Genomic DNA, 16961 nt, shown 5'->3' with positions numbered 1-16961 from the left:
TGTCATAGCTTTGTTTGGGGCCTGCTCTCTCACTGCTGGCACACCTTCTGGCGGGGTCACTGGTATTCCACGTGCCTTGGTTTTGGGATATGAAACCTGTCTGGTTTCAGATTCTTCACCTGATCATGATGCTCTCAGCACCTCCCATTGTGGTCATCAAAGTCACTGCGCACAGTATGGGTGATATCCTCATTTATTCTAAGGATTAAGCAGACTGTGGCATTCAGTTACTGGGCCAAGGTTTAAATTCTTTCCCTATGGCTTTGGTCTACCGTGCTCACAGAATGCAGGGCAACTGTCTCACTTTGCTACAGATTTAGGCTCCTGCCACCCGCCCCACCATTATTAATGACTTCCTCTCATCACCACTGATTATTCCCACTTAGCTCCAGTAACATGGGGTTCCTCTGCCATTGAGCCATCTGAAATCGACGTGTGCGGCTTACCATACAACATGCAACAAGGCTGGGGGGAGACAGGAAATTCTCCACTGGTTGGCTTACCTATGTCTGAAATCTTTATTTCTGACAGAAGACAGGAGAGCAGGGAATAGAAGAAAGAATGAGGTGTTAGCAGCAGGGTTAGAGGCATTATTAGCAGTCTGAAAACTTGACAGCAATGGCACTGTACAATACTGTAATAAATAAAGACTTAGCAGCTATGACACTGATATATTTTATATTGGATATTCCTTGTCAGTGAGTTCACTTACAAGCAGCTACATATCATAGAGGAGGCAACAGTTCCACCTGCACCACACTGCTGACTTCAGGGAAAAGGACTAGCCTGACACATTCTGCTGCTTTAACAAGGGTAAGACAGAGATTGGAACAGTCGGTTCTCTTCTCTCTACAGACACATGCCCAGAGATCCACGGGCTCACTGTTCTGTGTCTCTGTGTGATGCTGCCTTACAAGAGCTATCAAAACATGGGTAGCCTACCAAGAGCCATTCAGAATAGGATACAGAATTGGAGATCTACTGTAATTAGAAGGGAGGGTGTGACTTAGGGAAACAGGCCTAGGGGAAAAGACTGGAGGAAAATATATCAAAATGATAACATGTCGATTGAGTTCTCCTTCCACATTTCATCGATTCCTCCCTTTTTTCCACATGGCCCTCCCAACAGTTATGGAAGGAAGGCAGGGAAAATAGGATGGCTTATTTGGAATGTGTGAAAATGGAGGCCCAGAGAGTCCACTTTTTGTTCACATTTGTACAGCTTCTCTGTCAAGGGGAGCCAACCCCCTGGTCCAAGGCTCTTTTCATCATAGTACATGTGTGCAGCTGACTGCAGGAAAGATTCCTTCTTCCTTAACAGATGTCTGTGCCAGTCAATCTCAAAATAAAGAGAAGAAAGCAGAGAATATTCCACGGGTGGCTGACTTCTCATTCAGCCTAATGTTCTAGGAGCCCACAGATTGTGAGCATCTCTCATTTGTCTCGTGTGTGTGTGGGGGGGGGGTAAGGGGGTGGATATCACATGTTTCCAAGATTTATGACAGCTGTCAGGTAGCCAGCAGGCTTCACCCTCCTTTTACATGTGCAGAATGACATTCTTTCAGTGGAGAGTAACAACAAGGCATTAGGACAGAGTGACCCTTATTCTTTAGTGAGGCAGAGCTGTGTAATGCTTTCTGGACTGGAGTCTACCATTCTAGAAGATAGACCTTGGACAGCGCTTCAAATTTCTTGAGCCTATTTTTCCTCACTTATCAAAGGGCAATGTTAATGAACACCTCACAGAACTGGTACACTTGGCACACAGTAGAAGCCCAACTTGAGAGGAAGGCTTTCCAGCTCAAGGCCTATTCTTGGAGCTATCACGTAGCTCCAACCCAGGAGACATGCTCTAAAATTTCTATGAGGGATCTTGTGCAATTTCTCCAGAAAAGGAGAGTGGGGCTACCCTGTTTCTAAACACAGCTCTCTGTAACCCCAGAGCCTACCCTATGACAGTGCTTTGGTTGTAAAAAGATCTGGCTTGGGGAAGCATAGAGAAAAATGCAAAACACCGGGCCCTTCCCAAGCTATATGTGCAGTTATGCTCCATTGCTCACAGGCAGGAGGGGAAGGGCTGAGCCAGCTGGTTCTGCAGCTCCTGCAAGACAGAGAGGCACTACCTAGGTTAGGCCTTGGGCCTCATCTCAGTATGGCCAGGTGAAAGGAACGTCTCCTAATTCCGATGAGTGCAATGTAACAGGGTCAAATGTGGTGACACTGCCACCCAGGCCTCACCCACTATGCTACCCCTTTTATTATAAAATGACCCACGTGACCAATTCTAATCAGTTTAGTTCTAGGAAGCAAAAAAGACTCAGTAGTTCCAAGGAGTCTAACTCTTGGCTGCCAGCCTTCCATGCCACCTGGATACCAAGCACATCTCCCTGTCAACTGTGGCTTGTCTTTAGCACAATGCACTGGGGGAGGTTAAAAAAAAAAAAAGTTCTAGACTCTGACAGGTGAAGCTCTGTCCTGTCCCACGTCCCCAGGCCCAGTGGCTAAGGCAGGTGTTGGACACTTGGGTGGCATGTGGACGTGGTGAGGGACAGGATGAGGAACTGTGACAAAGGCACTACACTGACTTACATACCTCAGCTCCAGGATGCTGGTGACGTTTCCAGAGGGGAAGATCCTGCGGATGTAGTTGAAGTCTCCCACATACAGGCTCCCGTCAGAGCCACAGGTGAGGGCCAAGGGGGCCAGCAGCTTGTTCCCATCAGCGAGGCCGTTGCAACTGGGGCAGGAAATACTTCTTCGGCGTCCATTGCCCATGGTGCTGCCGATGACAGGAGGCTGCTGAGACACAAACTGGTTCTCCCCGTTCCCTTTGTGCAGGATGCCTGGGACAAGGAGAGAGAATCGTCGCCGAGGGAGCAAGGAGTGGGTTCCTCTTCCTGTGGTCGGCCGGCCACAGAGTCACCTTCCTATTGCAAAGCAGGCCAGGTCCTTGCCAACCACGTCAAGATTTGTCCCCCCACAGTGAAACTCAGAGGGACCTGAGTAGGCCACACTGTCCACTGATTTTGTTCTCACTGTAGGCTAATAAGATGACATGGTTATTACAACTATTGTGACAGAGGGAATAGATCAGGTAGTTTAGCCAAAGCCACACAGGGAGGAAGTGCTGCAGCCCCAGAAGCCAGCTCAGCTGGGCTGCTCAGCTCTGCTACCTCTCAAATAGACTGCACGTGGCCCCATGTGCTCAGTCCACATCTCCTAGACTCTCTATTGCACTTGTTTTTCTTTCTTTTAATTGATACCATCTCAAGTGTGTAGACAATGTCTTTTTCCTCTGACACCTATGTTATTTCTTTTCATTCCCAATCATTATTTCCTACCTGCATATTGCCACAGCCTCCAAACTGAACCCTGCCTCCTGCCTTCTGCCTTCTGCCTTCCATATTGAAGACTGAGTGGGTTTTGGGCCTTTTTTTTTTTTTTTGCTGGTATTGGGGTTTGAACTCAGGGCTTCATCACTTCAACCACACATCTCCCACCCTTTTCCTCTGGTTACTTTTGAGTTGGGTCTGACCTGGGTCATGATCCTCCTATTTTATACTTTCTGCTGTCACTGGGATGTCAGCCATGCACCAGTGTGCCCAGTTAACAGATACTAATTCAAATAAGGTCTCATGAAACTTTTGCCTGGGGTGGCCTCCAACTGTGATCCTCCAGATCTCAGACTTCCAAGTAACTAGAGTTAGAGGCTTAAGCCACCATGCCCAACTGGGTTTTGGCTTTTATAGGTCACAAGATTCATCTCTCAAGCTGCCACCTGTTAGCTTTGCCAAAGCTGTCCTTTGCTGAAGGGATTTAATTTTTTTATGCAGTCTAATCAATTGTTTTTCCACTTTAAAGTCTGTGCTTTTTAAGGTTGCAGGAAATTCTTTCCTGAGACTTTAAGGATATTTTTCTATATTTTCTTCCATTAATTTTAAAGTGCTATCTTTCAACTTAGATGTTTTAAAATATTTAAATTTATTTCGTATATAGTGTGAAGTGGAACCTTAATGTAATTTTTTTCTCTGAAAATTGAACCAATTTTCCCAATATCAGTTTCTAAAATTCCCAACCATTCTTCCCACTGATATGTGATGACCTCTACCACATACTCTGCTCTTCTTCATCGATGTGTGTGGGGACTCTTTAATTATCCACGGATATCCTCCCATCCACCCCTCTTCTTCTGTACCTATGTAACTCCTGACATCTAGCTGGGCACATGACTACCTGAAACAGGCCGTGACACCAGCCCTGTGGCAGCTCTGTCTGTGACTGTGTTCTTACTAATGACATAGAGACATGGTGAGCGCAGCTGTTGGGAGACTCCTCACAATGGGAGGGGCTTGCACCTTCTTGTCCTTTTTTCTCCTTTTTGCTGGCTGGAAAGTGGATATGAAGGGCTGAGCTGCAGTGGTTACTTTGGATTATACTCTTGGGATAAAGGCTGAGTAGAACAAGGAAAGGGGAGGAGCGTGGCTTCTGACCCTGCAGTCCTGATCATCTGCCTCCAAGCTGGTAGGTGAGGGGGGGAAGCCAACTTTAGCTTGTTCACAGCTCTGTTATTTTGACTTTTCTGACACTCATGGCCAAACCTCATTTTAATTACTCCTCACAGGTCAGTTCTGGAGCTTGCTCTGTCTCACGGACTCTACATATGTGTTTCTATGCCAGCACTGCCATCTCAGATTTTATAGTTTTTTGAGTTAGCTTAGTCTCTGGTGAGACTGTGCTCTTATTTTAAAAACTGTCTTAGCGATTTGCAAATATTTATTTTACTATAAAATGTTCAGAAATGGTCTGTCAATTTCCCCCAAACCTGCTCTAGCTTTCATAGGCATTCATTGCACTTGCAGACTAGCAAGAGGTATGTAATGTTATTACTATATCATCCCATGCTGGAACCTAGTCGGACTGAGTCACCTAAAGTACAGATGTCATCACGGCAGTTGCAGGCTTTAAACTTCTCAGAGGCTTGACATTTACCTCTGGAGGAAGTTCAGTTTTTCTCACCCTGGCCTCTAGCTGCCCAAGCCCCAGCTTTGGCTCTGTCTCTCCCATTCCTTTCAACCTTCCCTCTGCTCAAATGGCAATGAGCCTCCTCTCAATTCCTCCTCTTCCAGGCTTTCGTGGCTGGATACATACTGTGCTCTCTGCTAGAATGTCCAACTGACCCTCTGAGATGCTAGTCAGGGGTCTTCTCCCCAGGGACTCCTTGAAGAATCAAGACAAGAAACAAGAGGATTTCCCATGTCTTGAAGGTGTCTCCCATCTCCTCTGGGATGGTCTGACTGTCCGTAGCTCTCATTTTAAAGACTGCCTTAGCTATTGACATTGCTTGGCAAGTATTTGTCTGTGACCATGTAAAGTCTGGAAGCCTTTCATTTCTGCACCCCCTAGTACAATGATAGGCTCAGAGCATGTCCCCAAGTAGGGTCTGTTGACTGACCCTCCTGACCAACTGATCACATAGAAGCCCATGTAATTCAAAGTGTTTTGTTTGGAAGGCACATAGGATAAGAGACAAGGTGCCACCCTGGCCTGGCTCAGGGAATTCCATTATTTGACTCACCACTTTGGATGTTGAGGGCATGATGTTTGTCCAGGCTCCATCCTCCAAGCTTGGAGGCATCAATTTCATAGCCCTGCAGCACTGCCGTCCTTTTTTCCCACAGGATCAGATCTGGGCAGGATTCATACTCATATCCTACCGAAACTGTAGGAACACAGGAGCAAAGTGCACAGGTGAACGAAGCTCCTCTTTGGCCCTTGGGACCACATGTGACCCTTTGCTTGTCTTTCATGGAAGAAGAGAAAAGGATCTTGTTTCCACTTGGGAACCAGAACCATATAAAATACCAACACACTGATGCTAAGCCTTAAAACCTTTTAAAAGAACAGCTGTACACTACTGGGAAAGGTTAAGCAATTGTACTAGATACATTAAAAGGACCCTGATGGATCAGTTCCAGGGAAATACTTTTTAATACAGAAAATAGTTTATGCACAAAAGTCTGCACTGTAGCATTATTTATAAAAGTGGAAAACTGGAATCAATCTAAAGGTTCAGAAGAGGTGAAAGGCTAAGGAAACCCAAGCATGTCCAATCCAGGAATATTACGCAGTCCCTGGAAACGATGGCCCATGTGGTACCATAGGAAATGCTCATGGAATGACACAGATTATTGGTTACCATCAGTAATCTGTGTTAAAACAAACATAACAAAAAACTTCCCCAAAGCCCTACATATGAAAAAGAACATGAATTATAACAGTGACAAGAGGTTGTATTTGTGTATAGGATCACATAAGACTTCTTCTTACTTCTGTCCATTTCTCACATTTTTATGAGTGGACATGGCGATAGTATTTTTTTTAAACAATAATTCATTTATAATGAATCTGTGAAAAAGAGCTTAGTTGGGATACTTTAAACTGGAAGTTGCTTGAGGTTTCGAAGCTTGAAAATGCCCTGGTTTCACTTGTTTCACAAATCCAGGTCCCTCAGGAGTTCCCTGGGATGAAGATAATCCCAGACTTCTTGAGCTTGGGTTTGTAACCAGCTCTGTGGCTGGCCTGGAGGAAGGAACCAGCAGACAGGCTTGCCATTTCTTCCAAGTGTCTTTCTGTGTTGGTGCTCTTTTCCAGTGGGTAACATCTCCCACATTTCGAGACAGGAATTACTTGAGCAGCAACTTAAAGTTTCTTGCAGTTACCATAAATAAGGTGGGTACCACCCATGACAAAAGGGGAATGGGTGGGAAAATGCCCCTGTGACCTTTTCCTTGGGAACCTGAGTCCCCTTAGCAGTCACTATGCCTCCTACTGGCCTCTTGTGATTTCAGGAAAGTGAGCCCCACCCAGCCCTGAAATCTACTGTGTGGACCCTTCCCATTTTAATTTTAATTGCCTGGTGAGCATTAAATATGCTCATTTCATCTGAAAAGGTTGTAGGGTCTCAGCTTTTTCTTTTTTTGAGATGGCAGATCTCCAGAAGGGATTGTGACTAGTGAGAGGGCATCTTTTCTCTTAATGTGCCTTTGTGGGTTATATAAGGCAGGACACAAATGGTAGTGAAGAGGTGGGATGACCCCAGCCCTGTTCCTTCCTAGCTGTGCATCCTTGGGAAGCCAGTTCCTTCTCTGGGACTCAGCTTTCTCATACAGAATTTAGGGTTGCTAATTTTTGACTCACAGCATGGTTTTAAGAATTCAGTAAATTCTAATGTAGAGGGGAGCACATTGCCCAAAGCAGTTTCTTATTTCCTTCTTTCTCTTGCCTTCCCTTTATCCTTTTCTCCCTGCTTTCCTTACTTTCTTCCTTTCTAAACACACAGTACTTCTCTGCTTCCTCATTCTGCCTTTGTTAGTTAAGGGCAATGAAGCTGGGGTTCAAAGATGAGAAGGGGTTTGGTGAGCTGTTGTTCTTAAGTGCCTGGTGGTTTTGCCCTGGGGCGGTTAGGACTGCCGACACCCAGTTCTGAAGCCTTCCTGGGACTCTGCTCTGATCCGGAAGCTGGAAGGAGTACAGCCAGTCCTGGAAGCCCAACATTTTAGAGAGGTTGGGTGAGGCTATAGGCAAGTGCTCTACCAGTTAAGCTATGCCCTCTGGATCTCCCCGTTTTTTAAAAATTTTATTTTTAAGATAGCATCTCACTAACTTTGCTCTGTTTGGCGTCCAACTTGTATTCCTCTTGCCTCATCTCCTGAGTACTGGGATCCCAGATGTTACCCCACCATACCTGGCCCCAAAATGCATTTTTGATGAAGGGAGTATCTTAGCTTCTACACCTCAAAAACATGAAAGCAGCCCAGTTTCCCAGTTACCCTGAGATCTGTGGGGTGGCCAGGCAACATCCACACATTCTACCTTTTGTGGCACACAGCACTTTTAGCCCATCACATCCCACCACAGTGCTTTCTGAGGATTGTTTTGGTTTGTAACCACTTTTAAATGCTTGAATTTCCCACATTCAGGTCTTCTAGAACATTCTTTTAGGTCATGGATGGCTACTGTGAGGTCTTCAGGGCCAAGTAACCTTAGGTATTTTTGACCTGAGAAGAAGTAGCCATGGAGATGGAAAAAGAATCCTCCCTGTGCTGTTTTCTCTCTCGCGGGACTCTGTGCCTGTGGTGGGATGGCTTACCAAAGGCTTCAGAAAGCCCAAACACCTTCTGGTTGTACACGTCTGTCTTGTCCCAGATGAAGTAATAGGAAAGGTCTGGGGCTGCCGCAAACCACTTCCTGAAGAGGCGGCCCTCGACTGCCACCATGAGGTGCACCTTCATGAGGTTGAAGGGGATGGTGGGGTGGGTAAGGCTGATCCGCAGGACAGATTTGTAGCCAGGGGTGCGGCTGCTTAGGTAGCTCAGCCTCATCTTGCAGCCAGAGATGGCAATTTCCTCTTGCAGAGCCTAAAACACAGAAAGACCATAGCAAGGGACCTTTAGTGAATTGCCCAGGGGAGGGAAGACAGCCATGGCCCCATGGACTGGGTGTTGAAGGGGCAGAGGAGGAAGCAGAAGGGCAGGAGGTAAGAAGAGGGAAAAGGAAGAGGGGAAGAGAAGGTGAGGAGCAGCAGCAGGAGGAAGAAGAACAAAAAGGATGAGAAAGGGATTGAGAGACAAGGAAAACAGCCCTAAGACCTCACTTTTGGGGCCACCTCTCATGTGGTATAACCCTGCATAAGCCAGCTCACTTTGATGAGTCTTGGGCTCCACCTCCATGTGACATGAATGACAATGCCAGCTCATTGCATGATTGAGAGGAACACATACGGTAATGCATGTAAGATACTGATTCACTGTGTCATCCTGAAAATCTCAGAGATCCCTGAGTCCCAGTTTCCTTGCTGGATTGGCACAGGATGGAGTAACATCATGTATGTAAAGTGCCTAGCACTTCAGTGTCATTGGGTAGGATGGAGGAGCTGCTGGTGTCCATAGTGCTGGAAGCAGCGGGTACTAGGAAGAGAGACCTTTCTGCCAGACTAAAATGCACAGCTGCCTGAGCAAAAAGGGTGGGTTTTTTTTTCCTCAAAGGTTTTCTAGGGTAAGATTTGTGTCCCACAGTGTTCCTTTTCAGGAAAACAAACAGAGAGGTTGACCAAACCAGTCATTAGGCAGAGTTGAGAACTCAGCCTGGCAAGGACCTGTGCCCTGCCCTCGCTCCCCTAGAGAGGCTGAGCGGTCACATGGAGTTTCACACACCCTGGGTCCCCACTCCAGCATTGTGTCAGAAGAATGGAGTGGTGGGGACAGCAGCGCTTTATCTGCGGACTGCGGTGAGCTCAGACCTAAGATGGAAAGATGCAGTGAATGCCAGATGATCAGGCCTGTGACAAAAGCAGAGGACTTCCATCAGCTCGATGCTCTGGGCTGTCTCAAGGAGGGAACCATAAATGAGTCAAAGCTAATGTGTCCACGTAAGGGGCAATGATTATTTACATGGGCACACAGGCCTTTTCATCCTGTCTGTTCCATGGAAGGGTGTGAACCTTTCCCCATCTCTGGAACACAGCAAATTCTAGGGACTGGGCTTAGACTAAAAGGCTGTCTCCCTAAGTCACAGTTTAGTAGTTCCCTGCAAGCAGGCTTTCCACCCTGATGAGACACAGGCAGGACTCAAGTGCTGTCCTGCTGCTCTCATGAATATTTTCCTTCTTTAGTATACCCTTCACAATTTACATCTCTCTGCACTTGCAAAGGCTACCCAACAACAGGCCTGGGAAAACCCAAGAGTTTGTTCTTGTCAATCTGACAATAAGCAAGGTTAGTGCCCCATCTGGACTAGTAGGCACCCAGCTCAGAGAGCATTGTAAAGAGGGTACGACCTGGAACCTCATTTGTCCCAAAGTCCCTGCTCCTGGGAAAAGTGTCTAGCTGGAGTTGAGCCAGGGTTGAGTAACAAATTACTCTTTTCCAGCAAGTTCTGTCTCTACTGACAAGCATTTCATAAGAAAGGTCAGCCTGGCCGTTGAGACGGGAGACAGGTGCTGAATCTGAGAAGGAGTGAGCTTTCAACCTGGGAGTGCAAAGAGAATTTCAAAATGGTTGTAGTTCCTTCTTGTGGGCTGGCATTAGCAGGCACTCTACAGGGCATACACGGAGAGATGTGTTTGCTCAGCCAGGCATGAAATACGCACACATAAATGCATAAACTCTCTGCTCTACCATGGCTGGGGCAATCCATTAACATGCACACCGCCTGAGTTTTCATTAGGCAGACCAGGCCTCTGTGGGCTTCTGAGCTGCCATCTCTCCCCTTCTTCAAGCCTTCCTTTCTGCCGATAGACATCACAGTGGGGATGGCGGAGGACATTCAGCTCGGTAGAGCTTTGTTAGGCAAAGAATCTATCTTGATTTCCATCAGATTACAATGCATCTTTCCCAATTACTTCCCTTTAATGATAATTAAGTAAAATACTTGTGTGTATAGAGTTGCGCCAAAGCAATCCTTAATTGGCACGAAGACAGCATGTGTTAAATAATCTTAATAATAATAACAGCTAAAATTTATTGAGCACTTACTAGGTGTCAGACATCATGCTAAGTACCTCATATACATTTTTTTCATTTAATCTTTATTATAATGCTTACTACTTGGGATCCTGTAGCTTATTCCTCTTGGTAGAACCTATTATTATAAATACTTTCAACAGAAATGCTGAGAGAGGGGACATCCTGGAGGCTAAGGAAAAGAAAAGCAGAAGTGAACTAGAGGCAGAAGGAAAGGGAGAGGGAATTGTTGTAAGTCCGGGTGTCCCAGGCAGGTTACAGACGTTCATGTGTTTTCAGGATGTAAGATGGGTGGCCCTCATGTCCTGACGCCATGCCTGCTACAAGGTGGGCTGACGGGGTCAGGCCCAGGCCCCGTAGGGGTGCTTTCTCTTTTTCCACTGACTCTAAGATCCTGGCCTCCTCCCTCCCCCAGTGCCTCAATGGGAAAAAGCCTGTTGAGATGCCATTAGGAAGGATGAGTACCTGGATTTCTGGCACGATGGGGCCTTTCTCAGCACAGGAGCTGGCGAAGGACGTCAGTGGGGACGGTGACACAACAGGGTTGGGGCGGGCAAAATTGCTCAGGTCACAGCTGGGAATCTCATTCTCCTCATGTCTCATGATGATGGTCTCCATGACAAAGAAGCGATCCCAGGGCAGCCAGAGGGTGTGCTCTTGTGTGATGAAAGGCGCCCGCTCGAACCGCAGGATGATGGAGAGACCCCCGTTTGTGACCAGGTCAAAGCTGTGGGTGCAGAGAAGAGAAGGGAGCAGGAAAAGCAAGACGATGATGGGGAGGAAAACAGAAAGTTACAGGCAAAAGAGAAAATTGCACAAAGGGTCTGAGTACTTGAGCTACAAACGGTGACACTAATTCCAGAAAACGTGTGTTGTTGCTGTATAATATTAACCACTGAGGCAGGGGGTCATCTTCCAGGACGCAGGATAGTGGGTGAGTCCTCTGCTGTGGGCTGCTTGGATTTAGGCCTTTTAACTATGTCAGAGCTGAAGCTCAGCAAAGCCAGAAGACCAAAGCAGTGCGAGGTGCCGACCTGAGGGTTAGGAACCCTAGGCCTGGTCCTGGCTCTGTCCTGAATCTCAGTGAGGTCTCCAGTAAGTCACTCAGATTCTCTGATCCTGTTTTCTCATCTGTAAAATGCAAATGTTTGAGTGGATTATTCTTTTTTTTGGCAGCACTGGGGTTTGAATCTAAGGCCTCACGCTTGCTAGGCAGGCGCTCTACCACTTGAGCCACTCCAGCAGCCCTCGAGTGGATTATTCTTAAGTCACTCAGATTCTCTGACTCTAGAGCAGTTTTGGCTCTGTTTATGACAGATTACTCAACAAAGGCCTTTGCAACTACCAAGTAGCTAAGCAGTGCAGAACAGCACAGTGAGAATCACGGTATCTTATATGTGCAAAGGGACCAGAAGACCAGTCTCTGCTCACGGCCCTCCGAGGACAGTGGGCAGGTCTGAGCAGCAAGTGCCTTCCTAGGCCTTTTTCTCTTTCTGCTACTACACTAAATAGGCCTGTGCTATGATGGTCTCCGTTGACCCTTCCCTTCTGAGGGACCTCCAGCTGGGCCTCTCTTGTTTTAGGCTTGCAGAGGCTCATACAGACAGGACGTTCCCTGCCTCACTTCAAAATATCATACCCAAACAGAACCCAGCCAGAAACACGCCAGCAGAATGTTGGAAATTTAACTTCCATCACCTTGCAGACAAACCTAGCAAGGCACTTGCCCTTCCAAGCCTTGGCATGGACCATTTATTCTTGAAAATCCAAGGAAACTGAGTCCTCTTTTGTACACACCAACGTTTTTGCTAGTACCCAGAACCACAGGGAGCCAGATCTGTGGTTCTGCAGCCTCATTCTCAGAGGCCAGGTGAGCTCAAGTTATGGACAAAGGGAAAGGAAGTCCAGGTATAAACCAAAGCTGGATTATTATTCCTGCAGGAGGGGGCCACTTAGCCAAGTAGAGTGCCTGGCTGCTATGTAAGGCTTCTGTTCAGTGTCTAAGAACTTGACCTAGAATTTTGTTCCTTTCACCTTCTAAAACAGCAAGTTTAAAGTCATGTAACAGCTGAACTATTGGAGGGGAACTTAATGGTCATCTGATCTAGTTTCCTTTCCCAATTTCAAGTGCTAGTTCTTTCTACAGAATCATCATCAAGGAGCCATTCAGTTTCTACTTGCCCATGAGTCTACAGAAGGACTGGCTCATTTTTGGCTGGTTCTGACTGTTAGAACTTTTTTTGTTTTTGGAATTGTGCCTGGGTCCCCTTCCTTTTTGCTCCTTATTCACTGGGTCTAGTTCTATCTGCTGGGGTGACTTGGAAACAATGGTTCTGTCCTGTCACTCCTGGCTGCAGTATCTCTTTGGACAAGGTCCTTTTGGCTATCACATTTAGTGTGGGTTTTCAAGGCCTGTCCTCATTTTGCTTTTTTTAAACAGTTCAAATGTCACCCCTTCCACACAGCCTCCTCCAATCAGAATCCCAGCTTCCTCCCCATACTCCATCACACCCACATGCTCTCCTTCTTCAAGTCTACCCTATAATTGCTCATTCAGTTCTCTGGGGACATAGAGCCCTCTGACTTTCTAGAAACAAGCCTAGGGTGTCTTGATTAAGAGTTTATAGAATGAATGCATAAGTGACACTGTCTATGTTTGAGTTGACTGTCCATGGAATATTCCTTGTCTGTTCTGACTTTGTTGTTGTTGCAAGTTGACCCCATGCTCACCTGTGTTGGTTTGAGAGACCCCAACGCAGAATCCTACCTTTACTCCAATAAGTCCACGTTGTGGGAGTGGGTCCATTGTCCCAACCTGCTTTTCCTTCCCCTAGACACTCAACTGTCTATACTAGTGCCAAATCCATCTCCTGGCAGATAGCACCCCTAGATTTGGGTACCCAAGCTCCAAAGACTGATTTCTGTCTTCTGTAACTCTACCTGCTTTTGCCTGCTCCTTACTCAGTCCTTTCTGTGCCACCCACAGGAAGAAGAGAAATCAGATGCCACCATCCCCCATAAGTAGCAATTGAGAAACACCAGAGCAGGTATTTATTTTGGAACAAGAGTTTAGGTTTTGGTTCCCCAGGAGAATATCCTTGGTTTTGGGGAAACACCTAGAGAATGACTAATGTCACAGAACTAACTAGCATCTGTGCTTTGACAGAACATTTTTAACTAGCAAACAGAATTTTGGCCAGACTCACAAGCTCCCTTCATGAGAGGCTGAGTGCAGGGAGAGAGGGAAGACAAACATGAAAAGACACATTCTCAAGGCTGTCAGCAAGCCTGGGGCATCTGCCTTGCCAAGAGCTGAGTGCAGTGGGCTGGGGCCAGGCCTGCTCATCTGGCAGGGAAACCTTGTTGTGGATGTGAATGTGAACTTGACCCCAGAGGGAAGGTCTGGCTCTCAGATGAAGCCCAAACAGCTCGGGGCCAGTCCAAGCACTGCTACTTACTCTACAGATGAGTCACACCACCTTTCCAAGCCTTGATTTCCTCATCTGTAAAATGAAGCTCTTGATCCTAATCACTTGGTTGGGTTATTAATTAGATAGATGGTTGATGGACGGGAAAGGCACAGAGCCCTCCACGTTCCCTGGGCGTCATGCTCTGTATAATCCCATTTTTCAATTCAATGAGCCCGAGCTGTTTCTCTCATCTGCTATTTTTTTTTTCTTCACGACTTCTATTTTCCATCTTTTAAATGATATCTGGCTAACATCTCTGCTAGTGTTTTCTGTTTTTTAGCTCCTGTTAAGACTTGAAGTCTGGTATTTCAGGGTGTGTGTATGTGTGTGTGAATATAAAGAGTAGGGGAGCACAGGAGGGTATCCTGGTGCCTGCCTGGAAAGTGAGGAGTACACAGGTGGATCAGACACAGTCTCTAGGCCTTCAGTGCCCTTTACTCATATACTTTCATCTCCAGACTAGTGCTAGCCTTATGGTTTCTCCTCGGGTCAAATGAGGGTGAAGTGAAGTAAGCAAGATGTTCCCTGTTCACATATAAGAACTGGAATTTCAACCAGGTGCTGGTGGCTCACGCCTGTAATCCTAGCTACTTGGGAGGATTGCGGTTTGAAGCCAGCGTGGGCAAAAAGTTCACAAAAGCCCTATCTCAATATAAAAAAGCTGGGCTTAGTGGTATGATCTTGTCATTCCAGCTAAAGTGAGAAGCCTAAATTAGGAAGATTGAGGTCCAGGCAGGTTTGGGCAAAAAGTAAGATTCTATCTCAAAAATAACCAGAGAAAAAGGACGGGAGGCATGGCCCAAATGGTAGCGTGCCTGTCTCACAAGTGTGAAGCCCTGATTTCAAACCCCAGTACCATTGCCACAAAGAAAAAAAAGAAGAAGAAGAAGAAAAAAAAAAAACAACATGGAGTTTCAGACACGATAGGAACTTGTAATGACTCTCCTGTGCATTATGCGGTGTCTAAACCATAAGTTCCAGCAGCCATTCTGGCTACTGTGTCCTCACATAGGAGGCTAAAGCAGGAAATATCCTTCTAGGGAACCCCATGCCCTCAGGACAAGAGCACAGTCAGGAGGGATCAAAACCTGGAAGTGCCAGACAGCGAGCATTTCCCAAGGGTCACCATCCTCATGCCAGGCTGTCATGCCAGGCTCTGGTGCACATTACTGACCTACCCTAACCAAGCCAGCAGGGCACAGGGACGGACGACTTGCCATCTCCTGTGAGTGACTGGTAAGTTTCAGGGAAAGGAAGAGCAGTCCTCCAAAGCTCTTTTTTGATGACTGTTTCCCAGCAGGTTGTAACATAGTAGGAATATACCTGCTGTCTGGATGCTCACTTCTGCCATTTGCAAACTGGGAGGCCGTGCAGACAGCCATCCTTCACAGTGATGGAGTCTGCCATCACTTTGTGAGACGGACTTTGTGGGCTGGAACTACACAGGGCAGGAAGCAGTGTCCTGGCCTGGCCACTTTACACCTGAGGATTGGCACCCACCTCTTCTAGTTGGGCCTCTCCCATCCACATGGAGGTGGGGAGGCTCCCCATGCCAACCCCATCTAAGAGGCACACATGTCTATAAACAGATGAGCTTCGACTTCATTATCGCCTCGGCTGGGACATGTTCACATCTGATATTGGATTAAAGAGGTGCTAAAATCAATCAGGCTGGAGCATAATTTCCAACATAGAGTGAAAAATCAACCTTATGGGCCCGCACTTAGCCAGATGGACCGCCACCACCTGACTTTATTAAAAGTAGAGGACTTGTCACCACTGACAGCCTAAATACTTTGTCTTCCTCCTCCTTTCCTTCTCTCCACAACATTCCCATTGCTGTCCCTGTTACCATCACCCTTCCCATTATTCAATCATTTGCAAAATTAACGAACAGCTAATATTTATTATATACTATGTGCCAGACTCTGAAGTACAGCAATGAATTTGAGTGAGGCAGGGAACTCAGGCTTATTACATACCTACTATGTGCCAGCTACTTTCCCATCCATCACCTCATCTAATCCTTACAATCAATTGGTGAGATCGACTGTTAGCACCATTTCACAGAAGAAGAAGTTGAGGCTTCCGGAGGTGAGATTTGTTCCAGGACACACAGGTAAATGCGAGAGCCAGGGCTATGAAGGAAGCTCTACTTCACTCCACTAATGATCCTCAGAGGAATTAAATGGTCACAATTCTGTTTTTACCTAAATAGCTCCCACTGACATAAGCAGACACCGGATGTAACCACACAGCAGGAATGGTCAAGATTTCTGGAGCTGTTTGGTTGGCAGAAAGCAGCCCCCATGTCGGCATTCCCTATCCTATGTTGTAGGGCAAGCTCAGGGACCCTGTGCTTGCTCTGAGAACCCAGTGAGAAGGAACTGCTTGATCTGCAGCCATGATGACATGGGCCAGATCAGGCACAAGGTCACAGAACTAGTGAGTTATAGAGCTGGGCATGGGACTTCAGGTCCTCTGGTCCAAGCCTTGTCCTCCCTCCATGCTGTCAACCCAGCAGCAGCTATGTGGTAACACCTTGAGAGCAGGGCCTTCACTCTTTCTGGTCCATAGAAGGTCTCCTACCTGCCATCTTGCCTGCTGATTGTGTACCCAAAAAGAGGGTTGTTGACGAAACTGATGTTCACACCAACCAGCGGCGTCCCATCTGATGTCATCACTTGACCACGAATGACACATGCATGCCTGTGGGAAGAGAAGAAAGAACAACACGATGTACCTTTCATCGTCAGATCCCTGGCCAGTGGGAACCCCTAGAGGTCAGAAGACAGAAGGCTGGTCACTCAGACACACCTCGTACCCAGGAGCTCATGTGTTCACTCCACATACGCCATCACCCTTTAAAAACATCACCTCAATCTCTAAGGCACCACAGGGTCCTTGAGAGAATTGCTCTTGGAAAACATTTTCCAGTATCTCACTGAGAGGTTATTTTCTAAGGATATCA

General features: G+C 46.7%; 1 protein-coding gene across 19 annotated transcripts in view; it reads right to left on the bottom strand.

Moving 5' to 3' along the window:
• The window catches only part of Tenm4 (teneurin transmembrane protein 4), a 2881475-nt gene that overhangs the window by 53497 nt on the left and 2811017 nt on the right, over positions 1-16961 (bottom strand). For 16 of the 19 annotated variants that reach the window (XM_074081868.1, XM_074081866.1, XM_074081845.1 and 13 more), the window contains 6 exons: positions 16580-16699; positions 10986-11247; positions 8150-8417; positions 5576-5719; positions 2594-2843; positions 504-524 (listed from right to left, as the gene is read on the bottom strand). In XM_074081868.1, the coding sequence (XP_073937969.1) occupies positions 504-524; positions 2594-2843; positions 5576-5719; positions 8150-8417; positions 10986-11247; positions 16580-16699 (1065 nt within the window). The remainder of the gene's footprint in view (positions 1-503; positions 525-2593; positions 2844-5575; positions 5720-8149; positions 8418-10985; positions 11248-16579; positions 16700-16961) is intronic. The other 3 variants (XM_074081920.1, XM_074081932.1, XM_074081976.1) reach the window with 1 other exon arrangement.

The sequence above is a fragment of the Castor canadensis genome, chromosome 1, assembly GCF_047511655.1.
Source record: "Castor canadensis chromosome 1, mCasCan1.hap1v2, whole genome shotgun sequence".
Classification (NCBI taxonomy): domain Eukaryota; kingdom Metazoa; phylum Chordata; class Mammalia; order Rodentia; family Castoridae; genus Castor; species Castor canadensis.
The sequence above is the reverse complement of the archived record's forward strand: the minus strand, read 5'-3'. Positions and strand labels throughout refer to the sequence as shown.